This window comes from Columba livia, chromosome 3 (genome assembly GCF_036013475.1).
Source record: "Columba livia isolate bColLiv1 breed racing homer chromosome 3, bColLiv1.pat.W.v2, whole genome shotgun sequence".
NCBI classification, from domain to species: Eukaryota; Metazoa; Chordata; class Aves; order Columbiformes; family Columbidae; genus Columba; species Columba livia.
Window position 1 is genome coordinate 64792491 of NC_088604.1, and position 24215 is coordinate 64816705.

The 24215-nt window shown below is 39.8% G+C and overlaps 1 protein-coding gene across 10 annotated transcripts in view; it reads right to left on the bottom strand.

Moving 5' to 3' along the window:
• Nucleotides 1–24215, bottom strand: part of ARID1B (AT-rich interaction domain 1B) — a 327313-nt gene that overhangs the window by 236492 nt on the left and 66606 nt on the right. For 8 of the 10 annotated variants that reach the window (XM_065057320.1, XM_065057325.1, XM_065057316.1 and 5 more), the window contains exon 3: nt 8693–8833. The exons of the other annotated variants lie outside the window; for them this stretch is intronic. In XM_065057320.1, coding sequence (XP_064913392.1) covers nt 8693–8833 — 141 coding nt within the window. The remainder of the gene's footprint in view (nt 1–8692; nt 8834–24215) is intronic. 10 annotated transcript variants of the gene reach the window in all.

Below are 24215 nucleotides of genomic sequence, written 5' to 3' on the forward strand. Positions count from 1 at the left end.
GATTTATTGGTACTTTACAGACTTTACAACTTTATCACTTCATTCACAGTATTATATTATTTGCATTTTAAATTCTGTCTTGAAACAGGATTTGTGCATTTATATTCATTTGTGTAGACAATTTCGTCTATGCACAGCCATCAGATTAATGGATAATAATGTAAATTACTATTACACGATCAGGTATCTTTTGATAAACTCACTATTCTGTTTAACTTGCTGCTAAACTTCAAAGGCGTGGAAAAATTATTTCTGGGATATTAATTTTGCTCTCAGAATAATAGTAAAAGAAAATCACCTCTGAGTAATAAGGAGAGTGGTATGGGGAACAACAATAGTTATGATCACTAATCTCCTAAAACAAAATAGTTTTTATCAGCCTGCATTCCAATAGTTTTACTATCAAGTTAATTAATTGACTCCTACACTAATATCTAAATGCCAAGCAATTAGTGGCACTGAACTATAAATGGCTTTGTCTTTGCTCTTGTAGAGTTATTTTATAAAGCAAATGCAATTCTATCAGTTCACTGATTTAATGCAGGCTTTGTGAGGTTAATATTCCCAAGCAATCGCAAAATAAAGAACTGCTTTAATTAACCTTCTGTGATTTACGTACTGAGAGAAGTCAGAATTTAGGAACTTTAAATAATACCACCATCGTATCAACAACAGTAACGATACTTTGTGGATCAAAGCCAAACCACTGATTTGAGAACTTTGAGAAATGCATTTGAACACGTGTCTTACTGAACTTCTAAACTCATTAAAAAGACTTTTCTCTGAGCATAACATAGTAAACCCAGGATAGATTCTACGTAGTTTCTGCAGTTGAGAAGAAAAATGTTCCCTTTCAGGATTACTAACTTATAAATACCGAAGTTTTCATTTTGAAAAAAATTATCTGCATCACCACCTTTTGCACTGGAATGCTTTGCAGAGATTTTTGCTACAGATGTGGGACACTGCCTGCTGAATCTACAAACTGACTGCACGTCCATAACTGACCACTTAAAAATGAAGGAGCAAAACAGGACTTCCTTTTTTCTCTCAGGACTAAATTTTCTCTCTTTCCAATTTAGCAGAAAGGAGGCTCTCACTGCCAGAGTTTCTTTATGATACGGTACACTAACTTCATTTCAGCACATGAAATAACTCATCAGGGCTCCAGCATTTCTGCATTGCTCATCTTACAAGCTGTGGTATGTCTACTAGGTTTGCAATGATCTAATACAAAAACGGGGGCTAAAAATTAAAATTAAAAATTAAAACCCAGCAGGGTATACAGGTGGCCATGAACAGGTTTGCAGTGTGCGCTGACCCATCTCCTCCAACTACCCAGCCAGATACCATCAAACCCTGTCAGCAGCAGATGCCTGAGGAGCTGCACTTGCTGCTTTCTTGGGAGAAGAAAGGCGACCTTCAAAATTTCTCCTTTGAGCTGCAATCCGAAAAGCCTATTTTCTGCAGAAAACCATTAACAGATCAACACAGCATAAGAACACACAGACTGGGAAAATGTTTCTTAACTACAATGAGGGAACTTGAAACTGAAGATGCCATACAATTGTTAAGACAACGCAGAAGCAAACAAATACTTTCACTGACAGCCCTTTGGAAGATTATAAAATGGAAGCATAAAGAAGTTTGCTACATTTTATATATAAACAGTAGTACTGCTTTGCAAGATAAAATATTTCTTTTCCCAGTAGTATGGCTTCACAAATCCAAGTTACTAAAAAGACAGATACAGGTAAGGGGTAACTACACATACTAGCTTTAAAGGTTTCAGACCTAATAGAATAATAAACCCTTTTTGGTTGGAAAAAGACCTTTAAGATCATCGAGTCCAACCATTAAGCTAACACTGCCAAGTCCACTTCTAAACCATGCCCCTAAGAACCTCATCTGTGTCTTTTAAATATCGCCAGGGATAGTCTGTAGTTGATTTTTATTTGGCTAAATCAGTCGCTGTGTCTGTAAACAGTCACTTTAAAATAACAAGGCAGAGAAATTCTTCTCAAAATCCGAGCGAGGATTTTTGGGTTTGGTCAACACGCCTGCAGCAAGAAGAAGCCTGCGCTGCTGTGAGTGCTGCTCCATGCTATGCCCTCAATTTTATGTTTGTGCTCAGGTGTGAGTTTACAGACAATTATCCTTGCTTTTTCTGCCTGACTCTATTCCTGCCAGCTACTTGGCTCAGGAAGATCATTCTCCGTGTCTGACAAGCTAGCACCTATTATAATCTTATAAATACAGATATAAATCACTGAGGGAAAAAGACAAAGGTTCGACACATTTCCTGGAATGATGTAAGCAATGCTGAGCAAACAGAGCATTCCCCAAATGGACAACAACCAGCTGTTCCTTCCTGCTACTGGGAGATGATGTGGCATAACGGGAGTCACGTTTTCACTGAACTCCTGAGCTGAGTAACCTCTGCCACAGAGATAAACAGCCATACGCTTAACACTTATTTGCTATTATAGTAGCATCTTGATTATGAAGTAAGACTTCACAAAAGCAGAAATCTAGCAGGCAAAGACTTCAATCGCTTAAGTATTCATTGAACCTACACAGGTCCAAACCTCATCTGCCCTTCCTGAAATCATCACACCTTTAAGAAAGGCTCGAAATCAGTTTTGTTTACAAGATCAGTACAGTCCCTAAGTATTTCAACAGTTCATTTGCTTTTAAATCACTTCTGTGTTCAGCAAGGTAAGGTGACAAATGCCCTTCAGAGGTGCTGGTCACTGGTGGCTTGTCCGTGAGGTTTTCCACCTAGATGTTTTGTTGTCAGGCATTTCTCTGCTCACTACATACAAGCAGCCCTGGCTTCCAAAAGCCAACAAACAAGCACCCATCAAAGCAGAAGTTCTCAGTGCCATGAATTTGAGGTTGAATGGTTTAAAGGAATCACTTCTACCTCTTTACCCAGGCAAGAAAATAATCACTTCTACCTAAAAACAAGACCAGCATTTCACGACAGTGTGAATACACACTGGGCACTAGGCACCCCTGCTGAGATGGAAGCCATGAAGAATTTATGGTACACAAGAAGGGTGGTGTCGGCCACTGCCAATGATGGCAGGTTAACCATCTCTTCTGAACATTAAATTTGATGATGAGTTCCCATAGAACTTCAAGAGGCAACTTCCACAAAGAATGCTTTCCTATGTGCCTGGCAGCAAATGTCAGATTAACACAGAAGCTTGTTCTTTCCCAGATTTCCTGTGGTTCATAACATGATAAATACTAAGGGCAACTACTCACCTAATGTCAGAAAATTAGAGACACACGAGTTAGAAGTGCAGAAGGAGAAACAATTTTTATTACAACTTTAAGCCGTGAGCAGTTATACACTACTTGCAAGGCCCTGTATATTCTAAAAAAAGTTTAAATTAAATTTTGCAGGAGACTGAACTACAGTACAGCCAACTGCTAATTCTGTGCCAGTTACTAGTTACTTTGGAATGAAGATTTTATTAAAAAGAATAATTGCACTGAGGTATAAAACTTATATTTCAACTCACTGAGGACTGTCTGTATTACTAATGAATTCATTATTTGCATGTAACGCAACTATTCCTAACTTACAACAACAGTATTTTTGTACAGTGTTACACCCCAAAACAGCTTGACAGCGTTAATTAACATGCTGCTTATTATACTCTTAAAAGAACTTCAGCAGCTCGCATCAAATTCAAAAACAACACTTTATCCTCATTGTACCAAAATCACTTTAATAATTTGATGCATTTTGCCACAATACAATTTGTTCTGTTTTCATGACAGTCATACAGCTTGGACATGAAAACAGATTAATTAGTTTCACATGTTGTTCACATTTTCAAAGACTGTTTCAAATTGGGGAATGTTTTATCTGCCCTACCTTGCACTGACTCAATGCTAGAAACAGATGTCTTCACAAGAACATTCTCAGAGCCACCATCCTCTCAAGCTTGCAACTAAGACTAGCTCAAACCACTGTCACCAGCTCAGCAAGAAATCTGGAATTTATGGCTTCCATTGATTCAAGTTCAGGGAGCCAGAGAGAAACCACAGCCCCTTGCAGGAGCCTAGGTGGTCCCTGGATGTCCACCTGGAGAGGCCACCCAAGGCACCACCAGGCATGTCCCCCACCTCTGCTGCCCTCCTGCCTGGGAGGCCTTTCTACCTGGGACTACTAAAACACTTAACATATTCTTACTGACCCGAACTGCATTTGTCCCCCTGGCCCACTCTCAGGGAAAAACAAACAGACAAAAACCCCAAACCTCCACACACAACCAACACCACCACCACACAACCACCACTAGTTATTCTGCTTTGTCTAATGACAATTTGGGTTGAAAAAATCCTTGTCATAATCAGTAGGTGAGGTATTATACTGGTGTGGAAAACAAGGTTTTGGCCAGCTTTTAGAACATTGTAGTCAACCCTGACAGCGAGAGGGAGTTTTGTTTGTTTGCTTGTTTACAAAACATTTTCTCCTTTTAAATAAAACCAGACTACAGACTAAGCCTGAACTACTTGTCTGTTCCTTTCAGGCATTCAAAGGGAATAATGGTAACCACACAGGAATTTTGTGATAAACACTGTTAACCAGAAGAACTGATGCCCCAGAAAAGTGCACACGTGTGCCCCACCACACTTTTTTCCCCTTTGAATCCCATGCCTGCACATGAGAAAAGGGATCAACACTCCAGCATAATCCCACTCTCTTCTGGAAACCTGCAAGCAGAAAAATTTCCAGGAATACTTAAAACAAAAGATGACTTCAGGTTTACAGAAGCAGGTATAGAATAAAATGACTTTTGTTTGTTTAACTAAGAGTTAGAACATAATTATTTCCCAGATCCATTTCATCTGTCAAAAAGCGATATGGTCCCAACTCATAAAATAACACATTAAACCTCAAAGGCACGATCGTCTCTTGATACATATGAACACATGCTACATAAAACAAGAAAATATATAAACATGGCTGTTTAAAAGCCAGTTGGAAAGCATAATAACCCAAAATATACATCACACTATCTTAACAAAATAATGTTTAGTGATGACAGTTTAAGTTTGCAATTACATGACATTCTTGAGCAAAATATCACTTCTACTTATGGCAAAAGATTTAAAACTGCAAAAACAACTGAAGCATTTATTCATTTATATGCCATTTCAAGATGAAAAACCCTGCCAAGGGCAACACTAGTACTGTAGCACATCTTTCTTTCTCCCTTTTTTTTTCTTTTAAAGAGCAGTAAAGGTATAAAGAAGAGTGTTTTGGTTTGGTTTTGTTTTTTTAAAAGAGTTATCTACATCTACTGGCAATATCTAATGATCAATGAATCTGCTACAGCAATAAATTTGCTTAAAACAAAGCTCTTCCTTTAATGGTTTTTACACAGCAGGCTCCTGATATGAAGAGGGGATGACTGATGCTGCCTTGCAATATGGCTCTATAGTAAACCGTGCCAGTATCACTATCAAATCACCTCTTATGAAACTCCTTTTCTGCCCACCATGCAATCAATTTAACAAAGATCTAAACAACTTACAGTTCAAACATTCAAATAAATCCCATTCTCCTCCTTCTCCTCTAAGCTTATTAGAAGAATGGAAAGTCACAAGTCACTGGAACAGCCCCAGAAATTATCTGTTTACTTTTATTGACAAGACTGCATATTGAATTCAAGCGAGGCAAGGAAAAGGAGGAATGGCTTCACACTTCCACAATACATGGGAAATAAAAATGAGTACCAGTTCCAAGGCACAACACTAAGAGTTATACCTGACTGCAGAAGCTCACTCACATTATGTCTGAAAGAGCAAAAATAAAACATTATCCCTATGAAATTTCATATGTTTCCTTCCCATAACAGAATACCCAGCACATCACACTACAGGGTTTTACATTAAAAGAAACTAGTGGCAAGAAAAAGTCCATCATCCATCCAGAATAAACACTACTTTTGACTTAATAATCTCCAAAACAAGTAGATTGACATAAATCTAAAAGGGAAACAGAGAAAATACAGTAGGCAAAAGATGCCAAATCACTGAGAAGCCTACACTTAAAACTCCTAAAACTATACAAATACCTATTCCTATCTTTCTTGCAAAAATTTTATGTCAAGTAAACTCTAATTTACAAATTATTTTCAAAAGATAGTCAGTCTCATATAAGCAGAGACATTTATGCTTAAATAAGGACAGCTTTAATTTTTCTCAGCAGCAGAATTTGACATCCACTCCCAAGGTTTTTTTCATGCTAGTATTAATTTTGTATTGTGCACTGGTTACCACTTGACAGTAACACTACTGTGCATCAGCAACAGAGAAAGAACACTGATGCTGAAGTGTCAAAAGTATAGACTTGAACTTCTTGTGTTGGTAATTTTTCTTCTATATTAGCAGTTCCCAAAGAATGGGAAAGAACAAAGTGGTGAGGTTTAACAGAGCAACATTAGAGAGGAGGTGTTCACCTGATGACCCTTCTTGAGACAAGGGGAAGAGCAGCCGTGGAACCAATCTGGATATGGGAAAAAGGAGCAAGCCTCAAAGTCTTAAAGACTACTTATTATTTATATGAAATAGTCCCATCTACACACAAATACTCCAGGAAAAGCCTGTATAATTCAAAAGGTGGCATCAGAGTTGAAAACTTAAGAGGTTGACCACTACTGAAGAACAGGATAACCAACCAGCCCTTAAGAAACCACAAAGAATTTCAGGTGAGATTCTCACAGTAAGGATCACCAGCCGCAAGGCTGTGTTGGTGACCACCTAATGTATCATCTGAATTTGCAGATTCAGGCAAAAATGACTATTGACCTTGAAATGTCTGTATCACCCTTGGAGCCTGGAGTTAGACACTTGTTCAAATGTACCCTCAAATCCTCAAAGAAATTTGGCTACATCAAGGCTGATATCTTCTACTAGTGAATCTGTTCCTGCCTTTCTCTTCATCTCAGTTCTCTGAAGTCCATAATATATGGAAGGCTTTACTCTCATTTTGCCTTCATCCTCTTTTATGATACCCCTCACTTACAAACCTCCACTTTACTGGCTATGATAGCGAATTATGTAATTGGAACAGGTATCAACAGATAAATCAGTATCTTGTTACTTCCTAAGTCCTGTATAGTTGGTGTGTTTTGTATATTTTTTTAAACTAAAATCCATTCAACTGTCAGGATTTAAAAATATGACGAGGTGTCCGAGGAAGCAAAAAAAATTTCAGTTTCACAACCTGTGATATGTAGACATTGGAGCAGCTGTGTGTCTTCTATCTCATAGGCTGTATTACTAGGACTTTATCTGCTAAGACTTCATCAAGATGCTTATGAACACTATTTTCAAGTAATAGAAAAATCAAGCATTTAATGCCAAAGCAAAAAGGCAAAAAAATTAAATTTAAAGACACAACTGCAATCTTTAAGTCACAGTTACACATAATCCAAAAGATGGAAAGTGGTGACATTTACAAGAATATCATAGATACAATTAAGAATTCTATTTCATAAAGCATCCAGCATTTTAATGAAAAAAGTTCATTCTCAATGGAATTTTAAAATGTAGATGAAGAAAAATTAACATGTAATTACGCAGTGAAATTATCATAGCTTTATTTTAAAATCAAAGGAGGGGAGCCTCCTGTATCATTGCTACTTACAGCATCTTTTGTTAGTTTATTTTACACACTATTTTTATTCCAAGCTAGGATTTCTACATCACACCAGCATTATCCCAAAATGTTAATCAGCCATGCCTGACAAAATTCCCCCGTGATTTGCAGCAAGCACTGATGCTTCCACTAATACCCAGTCTTCAGCAACTCACTTTGGTTAGATTTCCCAGGATGGCCAGTATGCTTTAGTTTCATCCTTCCATTTCCAGATCACCTCTCTGTGATTAACAGAGCTGAGACTGCAGATAGAACTGAACCTACATGTTCAGCTGCATCAGCTCTGCACATCCATTTTGCTCAGTATCTAAAATGTGGATGTTTCTCAAGCTCTGGGAAGCAGACCCATACAATATCACTTCTGATCTTAGTTAAAAACAAAATCACTTTAAATTAACGTTAATGGCTAACATATAAAGCACAATTCAAGAACAGCAATGGATTTTGAATTACGTAGTCTCACTAACTGGATGTACAAACTGACAACATTCAAATTAATAGCTGTAATATCAATTTAAAATGCCTCTTAAGAACCTATCTTCACAAAGCAGATTCAGAATGCCTTTAAGTTATCTACACTCAAATGAACTAACAGGAAAAACAAAATAGTAGTGACCACATTAGATGCATGAGCTCTCAATGATGTCTGTCTTGTGAGGGGGAAATAAAACCAAACAAAAGCAAGGAAAATCTCCAGCCTCCACTAATATCTGATCAAGATACCGTTACTTCTTTCTAAAAGCAGAATTAATAGTTGCTGGGGTATTTACACTGGCTTTACTCAAAAAGTTGATATAAAAGAAAGCCTGAAAGCGTGTGCAGATGTACTTGTGTGTCTATCCCAAAAGACTTTTCAGACGGATGTTGTCTGACTCCGTGTTTATTCAATTTTGTTTTTAACACCGTTCTCAGGAATAGGTCAGGTGGGTTTTGTTCATGTCACACAGACCAATTTTTACACACCCAGCTCCACGGGAATTGTCGGTAGCAGAGGAAGGCGCTTACCTGCTGAGCCTGGTACCTCTGCTGCGCCTGCGACAGATACTGTGCCTGGGGCGGCAGATGCTGGGGCTGCTGGTTGTAGTAGGGCTGCTGGCCCTGCTGGCAGTAGCCACTCACACCTTGCTGGCCGTACTGGGGCGGAATCTGTTGGAAGAGCCAAGCAAAGCAAACACATGAGTTGAGGCAGGAGGACATGAAATCCAGCTGTGTCACATCTGTATGGCAACCCAACTGGAATCCCTCAGCTACACACCCGACCCAACAGTCCCGCTCTTCTGTTCAGTTCACACAAGCTCTTCAGATCCTCTCGCCCAAGCAGGAGTTGCCAGCCCGAGCGCTCTCTATAGTTACTCTTTTCAGGAAGAGCTTCTAAGGAAAATGCTGTGCTTCTGAACATCACGATCCCATAATGCCAAGCCTTAAAATACAAGAGTGGCCATTTTAAATGTTTGCTATCCATGGGCATGCTACTGAAGCAAATCGACACAGGAATCATTCTAATGGCACTGACCCAAAAGTAGAATTGTGGAAAAAAAGGACAACTCTAAAACAGACATGGAAAGAGAAATGCCCTTTTAAAAAAAAAAAAAAAAAATAAAATAAAATAAAATAAATAAATATATATATATATATATATATATATATCGGAGCAATAAAGCACTAAAGCACTAAATTTTGTGAAATGTTTTGCCCACAACCCTCAGGTTTTCAACAATTATGTGTTTAAGCCTTACACAAAAAACTTGGGCTTGGGCAGGCTGTTGGTTTTGTCAAGTTCTGTCTCTCTCTCTTCTTTAATAACATTTTTTTTTTTTTTAAATGAAAACAAAACAGCAGTGCAACACAAAATTAGCTGTTACAGGGCCTATTAATGGACAAATCAGCACATGTCATATACCGAGAACCCACACACACTGAAAATTTCACTTATTAGCAAAAGCAAGTCAACTACAGTGTCATAGGAATTTTCAGCATCAGTTTAGTCTGTAAGCCTTGTATCAATAGACACTGACATTTTCTTGAGATATTCAAAAGTGTACATTTTCAAGAAACTCCTGATATTGTGTATAGATTGCCCAAATTTTAGGTACCCATGCCTTCCCCCAAACACTGGTATTTAGTACCATTTCAGACGAATGACAGATGCAACACAGGCCTTCTCCCTTCTAGAACAGACCTCCTGCTGGTCCTGCACATCCCTGCCCTGAGCAAATGTCTCACATACCGGAGTATATCTGACATCTGAAATGCTTTGATCTCTGAACTGTTCCCACTGAGTTTCTGATACACTGATAAATCTGTTTACTCAATATGTAAACACACACCTGTTCTACCTGAAGTTAACTTACTACATTCGTTCAGTAATACTGACTAGGTGATGATAATAATACAAAGTCAAATTTAAACCCTTGTTTTGGTTGTTTTTACTAAGACACCTTGATCTGCTCCTGGTACTTCTCCCAGAAGCTGCTGGTCCTACTTCTTGCTAACTTGTAAGGTCAGCGCTCCAACCCCACTTCTTGCACTTGTTCGCTTCGCTTGCGCTTCCACTTCCTTCACCATCATTTTGCAAGCAGTGAGATGTTTCTGTGACCAAAACAAGCCTTTCTGACAAATGCCCTCTCCCTGCTGATGCATAAATGAGGCCGTTATAATGCAAACTAAAAAGGGTGCGTTGGAATATCATCAAGCAAACAGACAGCTGGAGTCTGGGATCTGACAGAAGACCACATGGTGATTTGCCCGTCAGCTGCAAAGGTCACAGAGCCTGGACCGGTTCCTAGGAAATGCTGAGGAGAAACCTATGTTGTGGTCCATCTGGGTCCCAGTAACGGTAGGAAGGAAAGATATTCTGACAGCAAAATACAGGCTTCCAAAAAGAATAAAAAGATCATTTGAATGCCTGGTTGACAGGATGGTGACAAAGCAAAAGATCAGATTTATCAGGAACCGGAGTATTTCTAGAATAAAGACACTTGTGCAGGAGGGCTGGAGCTCACCTGAATACAGAAGCCGGATTGCTGGTACCTACAGATCAAGAAAGTGATATTTTAAGCTAAGAGAGGGGATTAGAAGAACACATGGTTAAAAAGCATGGCATTTCTATAACAAATGAAGACATGGAGATTCTGCGTCATCAAGTGAAGATGTTGAGAAGAATCCAAGAATGAAAACAGACACACAGATGACTGCAGAGTAAATAGGGTAGGCAAGAAGAAAATTCAACAATACACTGCCTTGTACACAAAGGGGAGAATTAAAGTAGAATTAAAACTGGAACACTGGAACATCAAGCCTCAAAGAAAAGCATTAGCATTAGTCATATCAAAAATCTGGTAGAAGGGAGACAATTTGTGAGTTGCTATTTTGCAACATCCTAGGATACAAATACATAGGAAAGACAGCTGACGATGAAGTAACGTTACATGGTACATAAGAATTTAAGAACAAATCCAAACTGCACCTCACCAAGCAGCAGAGCTCTGGAGCTTGGTTAGGTCAGGAAGGGCGATCGCTGGGACCAGCAGGCACGGCCAGACCACGGCAATGCTGCCTGCAGCACAGAGAGCCTGAGCAGCAAAGGCACGGCACGAGGTTGTACAGGGGCAGATTTCAAGTCCTCCACATAGAGTGAGCAAGCAGACTATGACACAGGGATCCGAAGTATCAGAGAACTGACAACGGTTGTTCCACGGAGCTGCTGGGCAGGCAACCTGCACAAGGAGCCGCCGCCTTTGGCTCAGTCCTGAGCAGCAGGAATCATCTGCTTCTACATCCTACAGAATCACTACACGTAAGTGACCACAACACAGGTAACTTGAGCATCCCTACAGGAACAAAGACGACCAAGGAATCTACTACTGTTGTGCTTAACTTCAAAAAGTGTAACTACATAAAAGGAGATAGCTTGTTAAAAGCTCTAACAGACAGCTACGAGAAATAAAATCTGACTGGCAGCATCAAAGATGCTCAACAACAATCACATGGAAAGCACAGAACCAATATTCACCACCTATTCAGAAAGAGCAAAGGAACATCAGCATGGCTCATCGCAGGTTTCTAGAAGCAAAAAGGCATCTTTCAGTAAGCCGACACCAAGTACAAATGAGGAAAACAGAGAAGACTGTAAACTCTGGCACTTCAAATGTAATGAGGCAGGCCAGAAAGAACTGGAGAAACAGCTAGGAAAGGGAATCAAATGAGTAATATATCATTTCTTCAAACACATCAGGAGCAGGAGTTCTGCCAGAGAATCTCAAGTGCTAAGTGATGCTCACGGTATAAAAGGAGATTCAGAGAAAACAGGGCCATGACATAGAAGCTTAACAATTTTCTTGCACCAGTGTGCACTTTGGAAAAATCTTGGGAGGTTCCCATGCTGGAGTCCTCCTTTGTGAGGGACTCGATGAATGTGTCTGAATCTGATGAGACTATTCATGGAACAAACTGACAGATGAATGGTAAGAAATGCTAAAGACCATACAGCATCACCCCAAAGGTCTGAGCAAATCCAAGAAAGAAACAGCTGAATTACTAATGACAGAACACAGCCTCTAACCTGGAGCTGCCTTGATGCGTAAGAATTTGAGTATGGCTTTATAAAAATAAAAAGCAGAGATTTGAGTAATTTAAGACTGTAAAGGACTGATGATTGTTGTGGATAAATCAGGGCAGACAAGAACGAAGATCAGAATTGGGAAATATTAACACAGCTTTTCTGAAGGAAAATCCCTCTCTTTAGACTTCTTGAACTTTCTAGGGAGGGTCAAACAGAAAGGTTCAGAGAAATGCAATAAGAATTATCAAAGGTGTGGAACAGTTTCCATACAAAGAAACTATAACCCTTTAAGTATGGAAAAGATGCCAGGAAGTAGGAATACGACAGAAAGCTACAAAACCATTTTGTCCAATGCAACAATTAGGAGGCATTAAATGGTACAAGCTAGTAGAAGAAAACTTTGAAACAAGAGAGACATAAGTTCTCTAGTCACAAAGGTAGGAAATGTTTGAAACTTCCTGACAAATTATATTTTGAAAGCTGAAAGCTTATGTGGGCTCAAGTAAAGACTGGACAAATTCACAAAAGATACATCCTCTGAGGGTTACCCAATAAATAGAGCCACATCTGGCCCAGGAAGTCCCTGAACTGAAAACAGCTGGAGGCTCAGAGAGTATTGGGGGAAGTACCACACACTTCTTGGGGGAAGTACCACACTCTGGCTCTTCTCTAGGTGTCCAATTAAAGCCTCAGCTGGAGAAGATAGAGGGCTCTGTGAATCCTTGATCTGGCCTGATTCGGCTGTGCCTTTGTTCTAACCCCCTCTTTGCAACATATGTTTGTGTCCTGTGAGACAGCACTGAAAATTTAGTGTGCAAGGTGCTAAGTAACACATGTAAGCAACGTGAAGAGGCAATAACACCTTGATTGTCAGAAGCTGGGAGACTGCTTCAATTTTGTGAAGGTTTTCCCTAGCAATCTGCTTCCAGACACTGGTGTAAAAACAAGGTACGGGGCTCTTCTTCTGACCTTATGTATCAGTCATTACTTTCCTCCATATTCTCCCAAACAAAACAAACAAACAAACTCAACAAAACCACAACAATAATCCTGATGGTACATGTACTTTCAGATGCTATACCTTTCAGTGCAGAGACCCATCATCACTGCCTTAGCCGAACACTCAGTGTAATTTCTGTGGCTATTTAAATAAATAACAAACAACAACATGCAAATTAATCCTCCTGCTTTACTGATGGGGATCACAAGATACCGCTTATGGACAAATGTTTATTAAACAGCATATAAAAAAGCTTAATTAAAACCTCCCCAGAACAAAACAAATCTGAAGCCAATTACTTACAATGCTTGAAGTGAATGACCCAAGCATCCTCTTTTTTCATAAGGTAAAACCCTCCCTCCCTTTCTGCCTTACACCCACATTCTTTGCAGCTACACAACGCAGGAGATGCAAATTTGGGAAACTTCAGCATGCGTGTGGTAACCCACACTCTTGGGACAGTTCAAGAGAGAAGAGACCAAAGTTTGAATCTATCTCTAAGCAAGCACAGAAACTGCAATAATCACTTTGCCTCCTGACTTGCACAATACAAACAGCATTATTTTGGGAGAAGTATGATGGATCATCAGTGATGAGACCACTCTGACCGCTAACAAAGGCAGGGTGAGAATAAAAGAGGAACAAAACTGGCAGCTGTAATGAAAAGGTGGGAGAAATCCAATTAAACCTATAACTTAGCCCATTATCTTTAATTCTTGCTTGAACAAGGGGTCTTGTGGCAGACATTCTTTGTCCAGGTAATACCTTGATAGTAATGGAAGTTTTAAGCAATTTTTGCACGCATAATCCATAGTTAGTGTCAAAGGAGAAGGATCATTAGACAGCATTACAGTCATTATAATATTTTTTAAAATTAAAATGCAACAGAATTAGCACGTTAGCATAGGTACACTAAAAATACCAGCGATATGCAGCTACTGCACTTTTAAACCATCCTAATGGCTAGATCTGGTCAATAATGGAAGAAACTTTACATGCCCCCTGTCACAAAAAGCCCTGCCAAGTCACTTGGGACCCACCTGAACATGCCAGTCACCATGACATGCTCACTACATGGAGCAGAGTCCTGGCAACATTGGTCATTGCTTCTCCCTGCAATCTACTCCATGCTCCAAAAGTAGGGCAGACAGGGAAACAGAGCTCAACACAATGATACAAGTACCACCTCCAGAAATGTAACCATCAGTAACAATCCACTTCCCTAGCAACTATAACACTGTAATTACATCAAATTGGAATACAAAATGTAGAGTGAGATTCCCAGGAAAGGAAGAAAAAACAAGCAAATAAACAAAACAAAACACCACCAAACCCAACCCAACCCAAACAAAAAAACCCACCCCAACAGCATCACCTGGTACTTCACACCTGGAGTAAAACAGCACATTCTTGCAGTCAACAAGACATAGACCAGGGGTGTCAAACTCATTTTCACTGGGGGCTGCCATACCGTTTACATTTATAACTACTCTTACATTTATACAGTGTACATTTATATGCAGCATACATTTATAACTACTACATTTATACAGTACTAAAATTACATTTGACCCTTTGAAAGCAACCGCGAGGCTGATGTGGCCCCCCAGTGAAAATGAGTCTGACACCTCTGACTTAGCAAAATTTAATTATAATTATTTTAATTTTACAGTGGTCACTTCAGTAATAACTATAAGGAAAGCTGTCATACAGTTCCCAAACATTCAAGTAAAACTCTTGTGATTTTCTAAAACATCTACTCCTTACTACTTAGATTTCCAAAGCCAGACTTCTTCCAAACCATAAGTATTTTCCCCCAAAAAATTCAACCATGCATTTCTCCATACTTTTTAATGGAAAATTATAAGGGAAAAGTAACCCTCTGACTTGAACATATTTAAAAAAAAAAAAAAAAAAAATTGGTTCATATCTAGAACGTTCAAGTTCACATTTAGCTGGATTACAGAAAGAATATATAACATGCTTATACAGCATAGGGAAATCCTTTGGCACACATTCAGCAGCAGTAAAGATTCTATTGCAGATGGTGCAGTATGGTTTCCTTTCTCAAATTCACCATGTCCAACCCCAATGTGCTTGTGCACCCACAGTCTTAACGAAGGGTACACGTCCTTCTCAATGAACAACAGAAAAAGAAAATCTAAGCGGAAACCAAGTAAAAAGCTGGGTATTAATGTCAAGGCTATTAATCAGAGATAAATCAGGAATCCTGATGCTAAGGCATTATATTAATACATTCTATAACTTCTTATCACTTATTTTTTTGACCTTTTGACAGTATATGGGTCACAACGTTCACCTGTGTTACTGTCTTTGCTAGACTGCTTGCCTTTACACTCAAGTGTGAACTTTAAAATCCTATTAAGAGCCTTTAAAATATTAACACTGGGCCTGATACTGGTCCACCCTGTGACCCAGAGCAAGGAAGCAAAAGGATGAAAAGCATGTTTCTGTGTCACAGCACAATAATCCCCATTCCAGAACGTGCAAGGTAGTGGATTTTGCAGAGCCATTAAATGTGTGTCTACGCTGAGGACTGCAGTGCAGTACACAGATCTGCAAACTAGCTCGGATGTTGGAAGGAGCCCACACCAAAAGCTGTGCTGGGCTCATCTGCCGAGCTCCACGGAAGGGTGAACTAGGTCAGAGTGAGATGCACGCTCTCGTAGACAGACTGCTTCTTGTACACAGGCCAGTGCACTTAAAAAGGTATCTCGAGTGTCTTTGCAACATGCTGCAGTCTGCAATGCAGTCATACCCGGTGCTCCTGGTAACGTGCAGGACAGAAAGGACAGGACTTTGGGCACAAGCCCGTAGTCCCCTTTTCTTCAAAAAGTGCACAGCAGTTATCAGTGCAATGTATATGGCATCAAATATATACCTGTCACGAGGTGCTCTCTATATACTGCCTTTTACTGTAGCTTAAAACAAAAGCAACATGAACCAACCCATTATTACTACATGCAATTTTTCTCTCTTTAAAAAAAGAGAAACTATAAAAAATAGAATGTAAAAAACCAGTAAGACTACACGATTAAAAAACTCTCCAGTCAGAAAATATAGATGTTAAGGTTCCAAAAGCAACATTAACTGAGTCATGTTGCACATATATAGCACCTTCTCTTTCTGATTTATGTTGTCAAAGGCATTTCATAAAATATCGCAGATGTGAAATGTAGCTCAGTTAATGTGGCTGCTAGAATCTTATCATTTATGTTTTCTGACTTCTTAGCTGTGCAACCTTCACATCTTATTAACATAGTTTTTTGCATAGACTGTAGTATGGAATAGTACTTATGTTTTATGTATTGACATATTTTTGATGTACTGAGATTTTGAATAAGTTTGCTATTCTTCATGATGAGAGCCAAATAAATAAAGACTACTACCACAAAATAGTCAGTCATTTATAAGGAAAAGCAATATCTCTCCTTCCAAAAAAGAACACTTTGATTCCCTTGTCAGAAATTGATGAAAACTACCTCTGCTGTAAATGCTAAATCTATGACAATATTGCAACCACCTCCAACTCCCACCTTCCCCTAAAAACAGCAAACAAACAAAATAAAAAATTTGCATGTTTTAGATGAGCTAAAATTAGTTTCAAGGGAGAGGTAAACAGCTGAGACTAGAAACAATAGGAAGAAATTTTTCCTACACAAGAGCCTGATAGTGTTGATTTGTACACTGTATTATGGTTTGAACTAATGCAACATTTGGTCCTTCCTTAAAGAATGAAAATATGATAATCTCCAGTAAAAGATTTTCATATTGTTATATCCATGCACTCAGACCAACACCATAGAGATGACTGAGAATCTGCAACAGAATTATTTTCAGAAGAGCTATTTTGATATATCAAATTAAAAATAGAGAGAAATCACAGTGCCTGTATATAAAGACACACTTAAATGATGAGTCAGATAAGATATCTATTCTTATACTCTGCCTTCCTTTCCTTTTTAAAAGTGATCAAAACAATTATAAGGGATCATGTAATCTGCTTAATGATTTGATTTCCATTTTACAAACCAAGGTAAGAAACAGCAGACCAGAACTGCCACAACCAATGGAAGCTTCACCTGATCCCTATGGTGTCTCCAATGGTTGGCGTTTCAGTAAAATGCACACAGGACACCTTACCCCCCACTGCACGAACAGCATGAAACCCACCTGCGAAATGCCAGCCATCACTTAAAGAAAAAAAATGTAAAAGCCTGTATTTAACCTGATTTTTAATCATAACAAATCATTTATCACAGAGCACTTCCTGTGTGTGTCTATGAATGGACTGCACAACAGTCCTTGGTCCCCAAATCCTGTATTTGCCAGTTTTTCTCCAGGAAATTGGTAACAGCTTTGACCACTATTTCTGAAATGGTGGTTAAAATAAAATACGATGAAGAAAATACACACATATAAACATTTTTTCTTCAGACACATTTTGCAGTGCCATTCAAACCTTCCAAAGCAAGGGACACAAATGAAAGCTATAGGTTGAGTCTGAATAGCAGGTAATCTAACCACATAAGTAATCCTCCATTTTTATGCATTTATGCACAGAGAGACTCCCAACACTTAACTACTGGAGACAGAAAAATCTCTCTGTAAAATAGCTTTCACTCTACATTTCTTCTGGCACACCATCTTGGTGGCTGGAAGAAATGCAAACTTCATTATTTAACTGCAGTAGTGAGAAAAGGCAGAACATACACATACCCTGTTTACCATTGCTTCCCCAAAATCTTATACATCTTTAAGCTTTCCTTCTCTCTTCTGGTCTCTTTCAAGAGAGAAGGGTGCTTTTTAATTCATTCATGTGCTCCTCCAAAGGTACCAATCTTGATTGTCTTTACCATTCCTAAGTTTGATGTGAAAGCTGTATCATTTGAGACCATTCAGAACCCTTCACTGTACCTCTTAAAAATGACAAGAGAAGAATATAAAATATCTTCTACAATGTACTCTCGAGCAAGCCATGCCCTTCTCCTCCTCCCACCCAAATCTCCTCAGTTCCACCAGACTATTGGGTTCATAGCCCTTCATGGTGCTCACACTCTCACCCCGACAGCTGCTTCTCTTCTTCCTTCTTCACTCCTTTTCTTCTCTTGTCTTCACCTGGGGAGTAACAACCCTGTGCACCAACATACTGTAGAGGCCACCCAGCTGGAAAGCAGCTTGGCAGAAAAGGACCATGGGATCCTGGTGGACACCAAATTGCACACGAGCCAGCCGCATGCCCTTCCCACAAAGGGGGTTAATGGTATCCTGGGCTGCATTAGACAATGTGCTGCCAGCAGGTCAAGGGAGGTTCTTGGGCTCAGCACTGCTGAAGCCAGACCATAGCACTGTGTCCAGTTCTGGGCTTCCCAGTACTAGAGAGACATGCACATAGTGGAGTGAGTCTAATGAAAGGCCACAAAAATTATTTAACGGGCTAGTGCACCTCACATATGAGGAGAGGCTGAGAGAGCTGTGGCTGTTCAGCCTGAAGAAGAGAAGGCTCAGGGGATCCTGTCAATGCATTTAAATACCTGAAGGGAGGGAACACAGAGGATGGAGCCAGGATCTTTTCAGTGGCGTCCACTGACAGGAGCAAAGACAATAAACACTAACTGAAACACACTAGGTTCCCTCAGACCATCAGAAAAATACTTTTGCACTGTGAGGGTGACTGAGCACTGGGACAGGTTGCCCAAAGAGGCTGTGGAGTTTCCATCCTTGGAGATATACAAAAACTGCTTGAACATGGTCCTGGACAACCAGCTCTCCATGGTCCTGCTTGAGCAGGGGCTAAACATACTTCAGTTTAGTGTCTCGGTACGAAGTTAACAGCCAAGGGGCACACCCAGTTTCTGGTGTTGAACAGAGAAGCCCTCTGGTTTTGGCCCAGAACACATTTAATGAGATCGCTGCTTTGAGTCAGCCCCCCAGCTCTGTCCCCTGGCACAGCAGAGCAGTTGGTTGCTGTTACACAGCAAGTCACCCTCCAGTTCCAGTCCTTCGCTTTTCTAAGAGATATCACACTTTTTATAACGAAAAAACTCTCCCTGCACATACAGGAGGAGAACAGATTTACAGCTCTTTGTGTTCTCATTATGGATTTCAATCCCCAAATAGTATCCACAACATAAGAGGTCAACACATAAAAGAAAAAGGCATGACCTCCCACAGCTATCATTTAGGTTCAGCAATTTCTGTGACAAATGTAGTCATTTGAACAGTCCAAATTCTGCTAGTTCCTTCTACTACAGCAGGATCAAAATCATACTTTTCGTCTGGACACTAAAAATTCCCCTAAGCATGGAATCGTGAGGCAAACAAAACAACTGGCTGAACCAAGTGGATAAGAAAATTTGATTACATCTCTACCAGCCTGGCATAATGCTATGCTGCAACATATTGACTGCCTAAGATCAGGATCCCATTCCTGTGGTACAGTCCCTCAACAACAGCAATCCTACAGACATAGGCAAATACTCTGGAGTACTTATGCTTGCTTAAAATAAAAAAAAAAAAATTCAACCCCCTGCTTTTTTCGAAAAGTTTGAACAGTGTCAGCAATTAAAAAAAAAGAGAGAGAGGAAGATGTTTATCTTTTCCGTGCTGGCTTTTCCATCCCTTTCTCTATTGAGAACAGATAAAAAGACAAGTCAACCTCTTAAGTAAGAGCACTTACATAATGGTCTGAACACTATCTTACAAACTATAATACATCTATAACTTCAAATACGGCTGCAAGTATTGTTAAAAGAAAAGTTTCAAACCCCTTGTAGTCACAGAGTTTAGATCCCTGAATTACTCCATTCCTATTATTCAATTTGACCTATTACTTAGCACTGGAAAACATCAAAAGAACCTGGACAGAAACATCAAAGACATCGATCTTACAAATTCTTGGCTGAAACCATATAGCCCATCATAATTTCTTAAATAATTACAATTATATTAGACTCACAATAAGATGATTATTGTAAATTATTCCTCATATCAGTCACAAGTAAGCCTTGGAAACATCTGCTAAATGTAAGTATCTGAATACAGATAATCCAGTTCACATAACATTATCCTCAAAATGGAACAGAAAAACAAACAAGAACCTTTATAGTCGTAACATCACTTATTAAAAATGACCTGTTTTGATTAATTCAAAAATAGCCCCCTTAAAAACTTACAAAAAACCAACCATCAAGCTCATTCATTCTGCCAATCTACAAGAATTCTTTTTTTCCTTAATTAATATTGCAACTTAACTTAATTGTGCTTCATCAGTTAATCTTTATAATACCTACTATTCTTTCAAAGCATCCAAGCATCTCTGGTATATCCATGCAGGCTCCTTTCCTTTCTTGAAAGCTTGAACTTCCCTTCCCCCTCAAGTCTGGGTGTTTTGGGCTATTATCTGAACGCTTATTTTGCCTAAGCATTCACAAAACAAGTTCTTCCGCTCACAATAAAATACTTATTTCTCATTTATGGGCAGACTGAAGTAATATCTATCTGTACACAAAATTAACACACAAGTGTATAATTGTAGTTTTATGTTCAAGTGCCCCAATTATGCACTTTAAGACACTTTAAAGGATCCATCAGGAACATTCAATACCTCCAAAACTGTAAAGTCTAGAGGGAAGTCTTTTGACAAAACAGCTGCATTACAGGGATATCTTTCTGGGTTTGTTTTTGTGCAGTTTTGGGGGGTTTTGGTTGGTTGGTTGTTTTTTTGTTTTAAATCAACTTTATCTTTTTTATTCCAAGACACCCAGACTGTAAAGAACAGAAGGAGCTGCCTGGTGCAGCACATTTTGCCAAAAGTAACAGAGGAGCCAGAAACTGAGTTTGTGTCCCAGGTAGACTTTGTCTTGGAGCACGAAGCACAAAAGGGGTCCAGACTTCAGGTTGCTCAGGAAGGTGCTGAAGGATGTGTGCACACAGGTAAGGACCCTGCACTTTCCTCATCCCCCTCCCAAGGTAACGGCAGCTCCCCACACGCCTTCTGTGAATATTCAGTCCTCTGCTTTCTCACCTCTCCCTACAAAATACTGTCAAGAAGCTGCCACTACACATGTGGTGGAGATGGGAAACCTAAGTAAAACCATCTGACTTTGCACTGAAGTATACTGCAAGTGCTAATGTGATGTATTATGCTTTCCCACCCAGGCTGGTGAAAAACATGCAGATTCCTGCATTGTTTAGTTTATTAGAACAATTTAGGGTGTTATTGTTGGGGTTGTGTTTTGTTTTGTTTTGTTTCCCCCTCAAAAAACTCCAGTGGACAAAAGAAGATAAAGAGAAGATTATTTTTATTGTTTCCTATGACAAGCACACATGAAGTTCTTAAAAAATAAGAGGTGGGTGAACTAGGAATGGCAAAAATTTTACACATAACAAGAAAGTAGACAGTTCACTGCATTAAAAAACAACATAAAAAGAAAAGGGCTTCAGCCTGAATCAAAGATGGTTAAATAGTGAGGCCATGTTAGCAAAGATTTTCCTCAATAAAATCAAGAAAACAGAACTGGTAACTTAAAGTGAGAAAACGCAATGCTCTATGCAACTCTCAGGAGATTTAGCATCAGGTGTATGTAGTCACTTCCTGTTGACCATCAACAAGGAGATGAGAAGAGCCTATCTAGGGGTCACAGTACTCCAGGAGAGATCACAAGCACCAGGCACAGGGAGTCAAAATAGCAGTTGCTGTTGCAGTTCTCCAAAGAGGCCAAGAAAGAGCTAAGCTCTTCCAAAGGTGATGGAAAAAGCGCATGTTTTCAGAAGGGAGCCGTTCAAAGCTGTTCTACAGGAAATGCTCCATGCAAAAATGCAGCTGAGCTCCTCATCTGCTCCGCTGAGTGGTTCCTGCCCCACAACTGCCCAGCAGCAACCTCCACAGGCTGAAGGGGCTGGGGAACGAAGGGGTCTCCTGATAGCAGGCACCACAAAAGGAAGATTGCCTCTTCTGGAAAGAAAGGACACTGGGGGGGCTGTTCAGCTTTTGTATAATGCTCCAGAGGCTAGAGCACCACGATGGCTGACCTACAGCTCCAAGCCAATGCAACTGCTGCTCCAGAAGTCCCACTGGCTTCTCTCTTCACCCAACCTGTCAGTCCTCCATAGCTGGTCCGATCCTCTACCAAGCCATTCCACCAGACTAAACCAGCAGATTAAGGGACAGCCTTCTGGTGGTTTAGCGCACAGAGACAACTCAACATGGTCCGATGAACCAAACCAGAGGTGATGCAAGAGAAGTGGCACTGCAGCTACCACTGGGGTTGGCTTTGGCTTCTGCTGGAAATGCAGAGTATTTGCTTTTGGTTTTCCTGGACTCTCCTCATCCTATGCATCCAAATCCACAATTCTTACTTTCCAAAAAAGCACCTCATATGCAAAGCAACAGCTTCCAGTTCTCCACAGAAAAGAACACGCAGAGACATCTAAGATACAAGTGCCACGAGAAAGGTGCAGCCCAAAGTGAAGCTACAAAAAGGAGCCTCTCTTCTTGTCTTTCAGGAAGGACACTCGCTTTTAAGGGCTCCTCAAACTCAGATGCTTAAATTCTGCCATAAAATTTAACCCACTTTAAGCGGGAAAGCAGTCATTCCAGCTCTTGCCCAGAAAGACACCCAAAGGGAAAGTAGTGATGCAGGGAGGGGAAACACACACAATTCCCTCTCCCTTCTTTCCTTGCAGGGAGCAGAAACCAATAACTAATACATTTCAGGGACATTATTTGCATGAAAATGCAAGTGGACAATGCCCACTTAGATTAGTTCTTGAATATTATTAGGTCAGTGATCACTTTTCTATGTTGGTAGTTAGATATTTAAGCCTCCCATTTGGTTTGGCAAATCTTTCTCCAAGTACCAGTTCTACTTTACCAGCTACAGCATTGTTCAGGCGTGAACTTCTAAGATTAAACTAAGCTGCTGATTTTGCAGTTGCATAGCTACTTAAAATATTTCAAACAACAGGTCAATATTTCTCAGCAGCGGTATATACCGTCCATAGGACAGACTTCATATGTCCTGACAGACAATGGGCAAGTTACATTTTAATTTTAAAAGCAGATATTTTCACCACTTAGTCGGGTCTGAAGTATATAAATCTGATTTTCTGGAGAGTACAAAACTAGGGAGAAAAGCTTAGGAAGCAGCACTGTCTGCTTTGGAGGGAGTACTTACCCATCTGCCCTTCTGGCCAGAGGTTTAATAGATTTCTATTTTTATAGAGGACATAAGGGGAGGGGGTGGCTCCATCAGTTTCCTACAGAAACCCAGCTGCCAAACTGGATGTGCCAAAGGGGAATTTTAGGGAATTTTAAAGAGATAACCTCTGCTGAGACTGCAATGTCAGCTTTGTAACCTCATGACTGGAACATGTGCAGTGAATGCTGGATTGAAAAAGCTGTGCTATGGGAGTTAGAAGAAAGAAAAGGAGAAAACACAAACAGCACGAACTGGGATTATTACTCTGTGATGACAAGGGGACTGGAGCTCAAAACACTGTTAGTTCACTATGAAAAAAATACATCTATAGAGTAAGCTCACTTTGATTTGAGTATTTATTGATAACCTATGCACACTTCCATCCTCTCAGACCTAATACAATCTCCGCATTTTATGCTGATGCTGTTGTTCCATTTAGCAGTTCAGTTGCAGCATATTTTAAACAACACACGGTGCTGAAGTGACCTCTGCTTTAAATATTCAGCACAGAAATTGGGGAGGGTGGAAAGGGTGGGCGGGGCATCGAGTGGGGAAGATGAAAAGGAGAGAATAGGAGCACTGACAATTAAAAGCAAACACCAATTTAAAAACCAAACCCCCCCAACATTAAGTAATTCGTGCTTTTTCAGTCTAGTCCTTCAGCTTCTACTCAGCTTTTCTTTCATGTCCAGAGGTAAAAATAAATGAGGTCTCCTCAGTTTATCAAGACTCTTTACAGAAAAT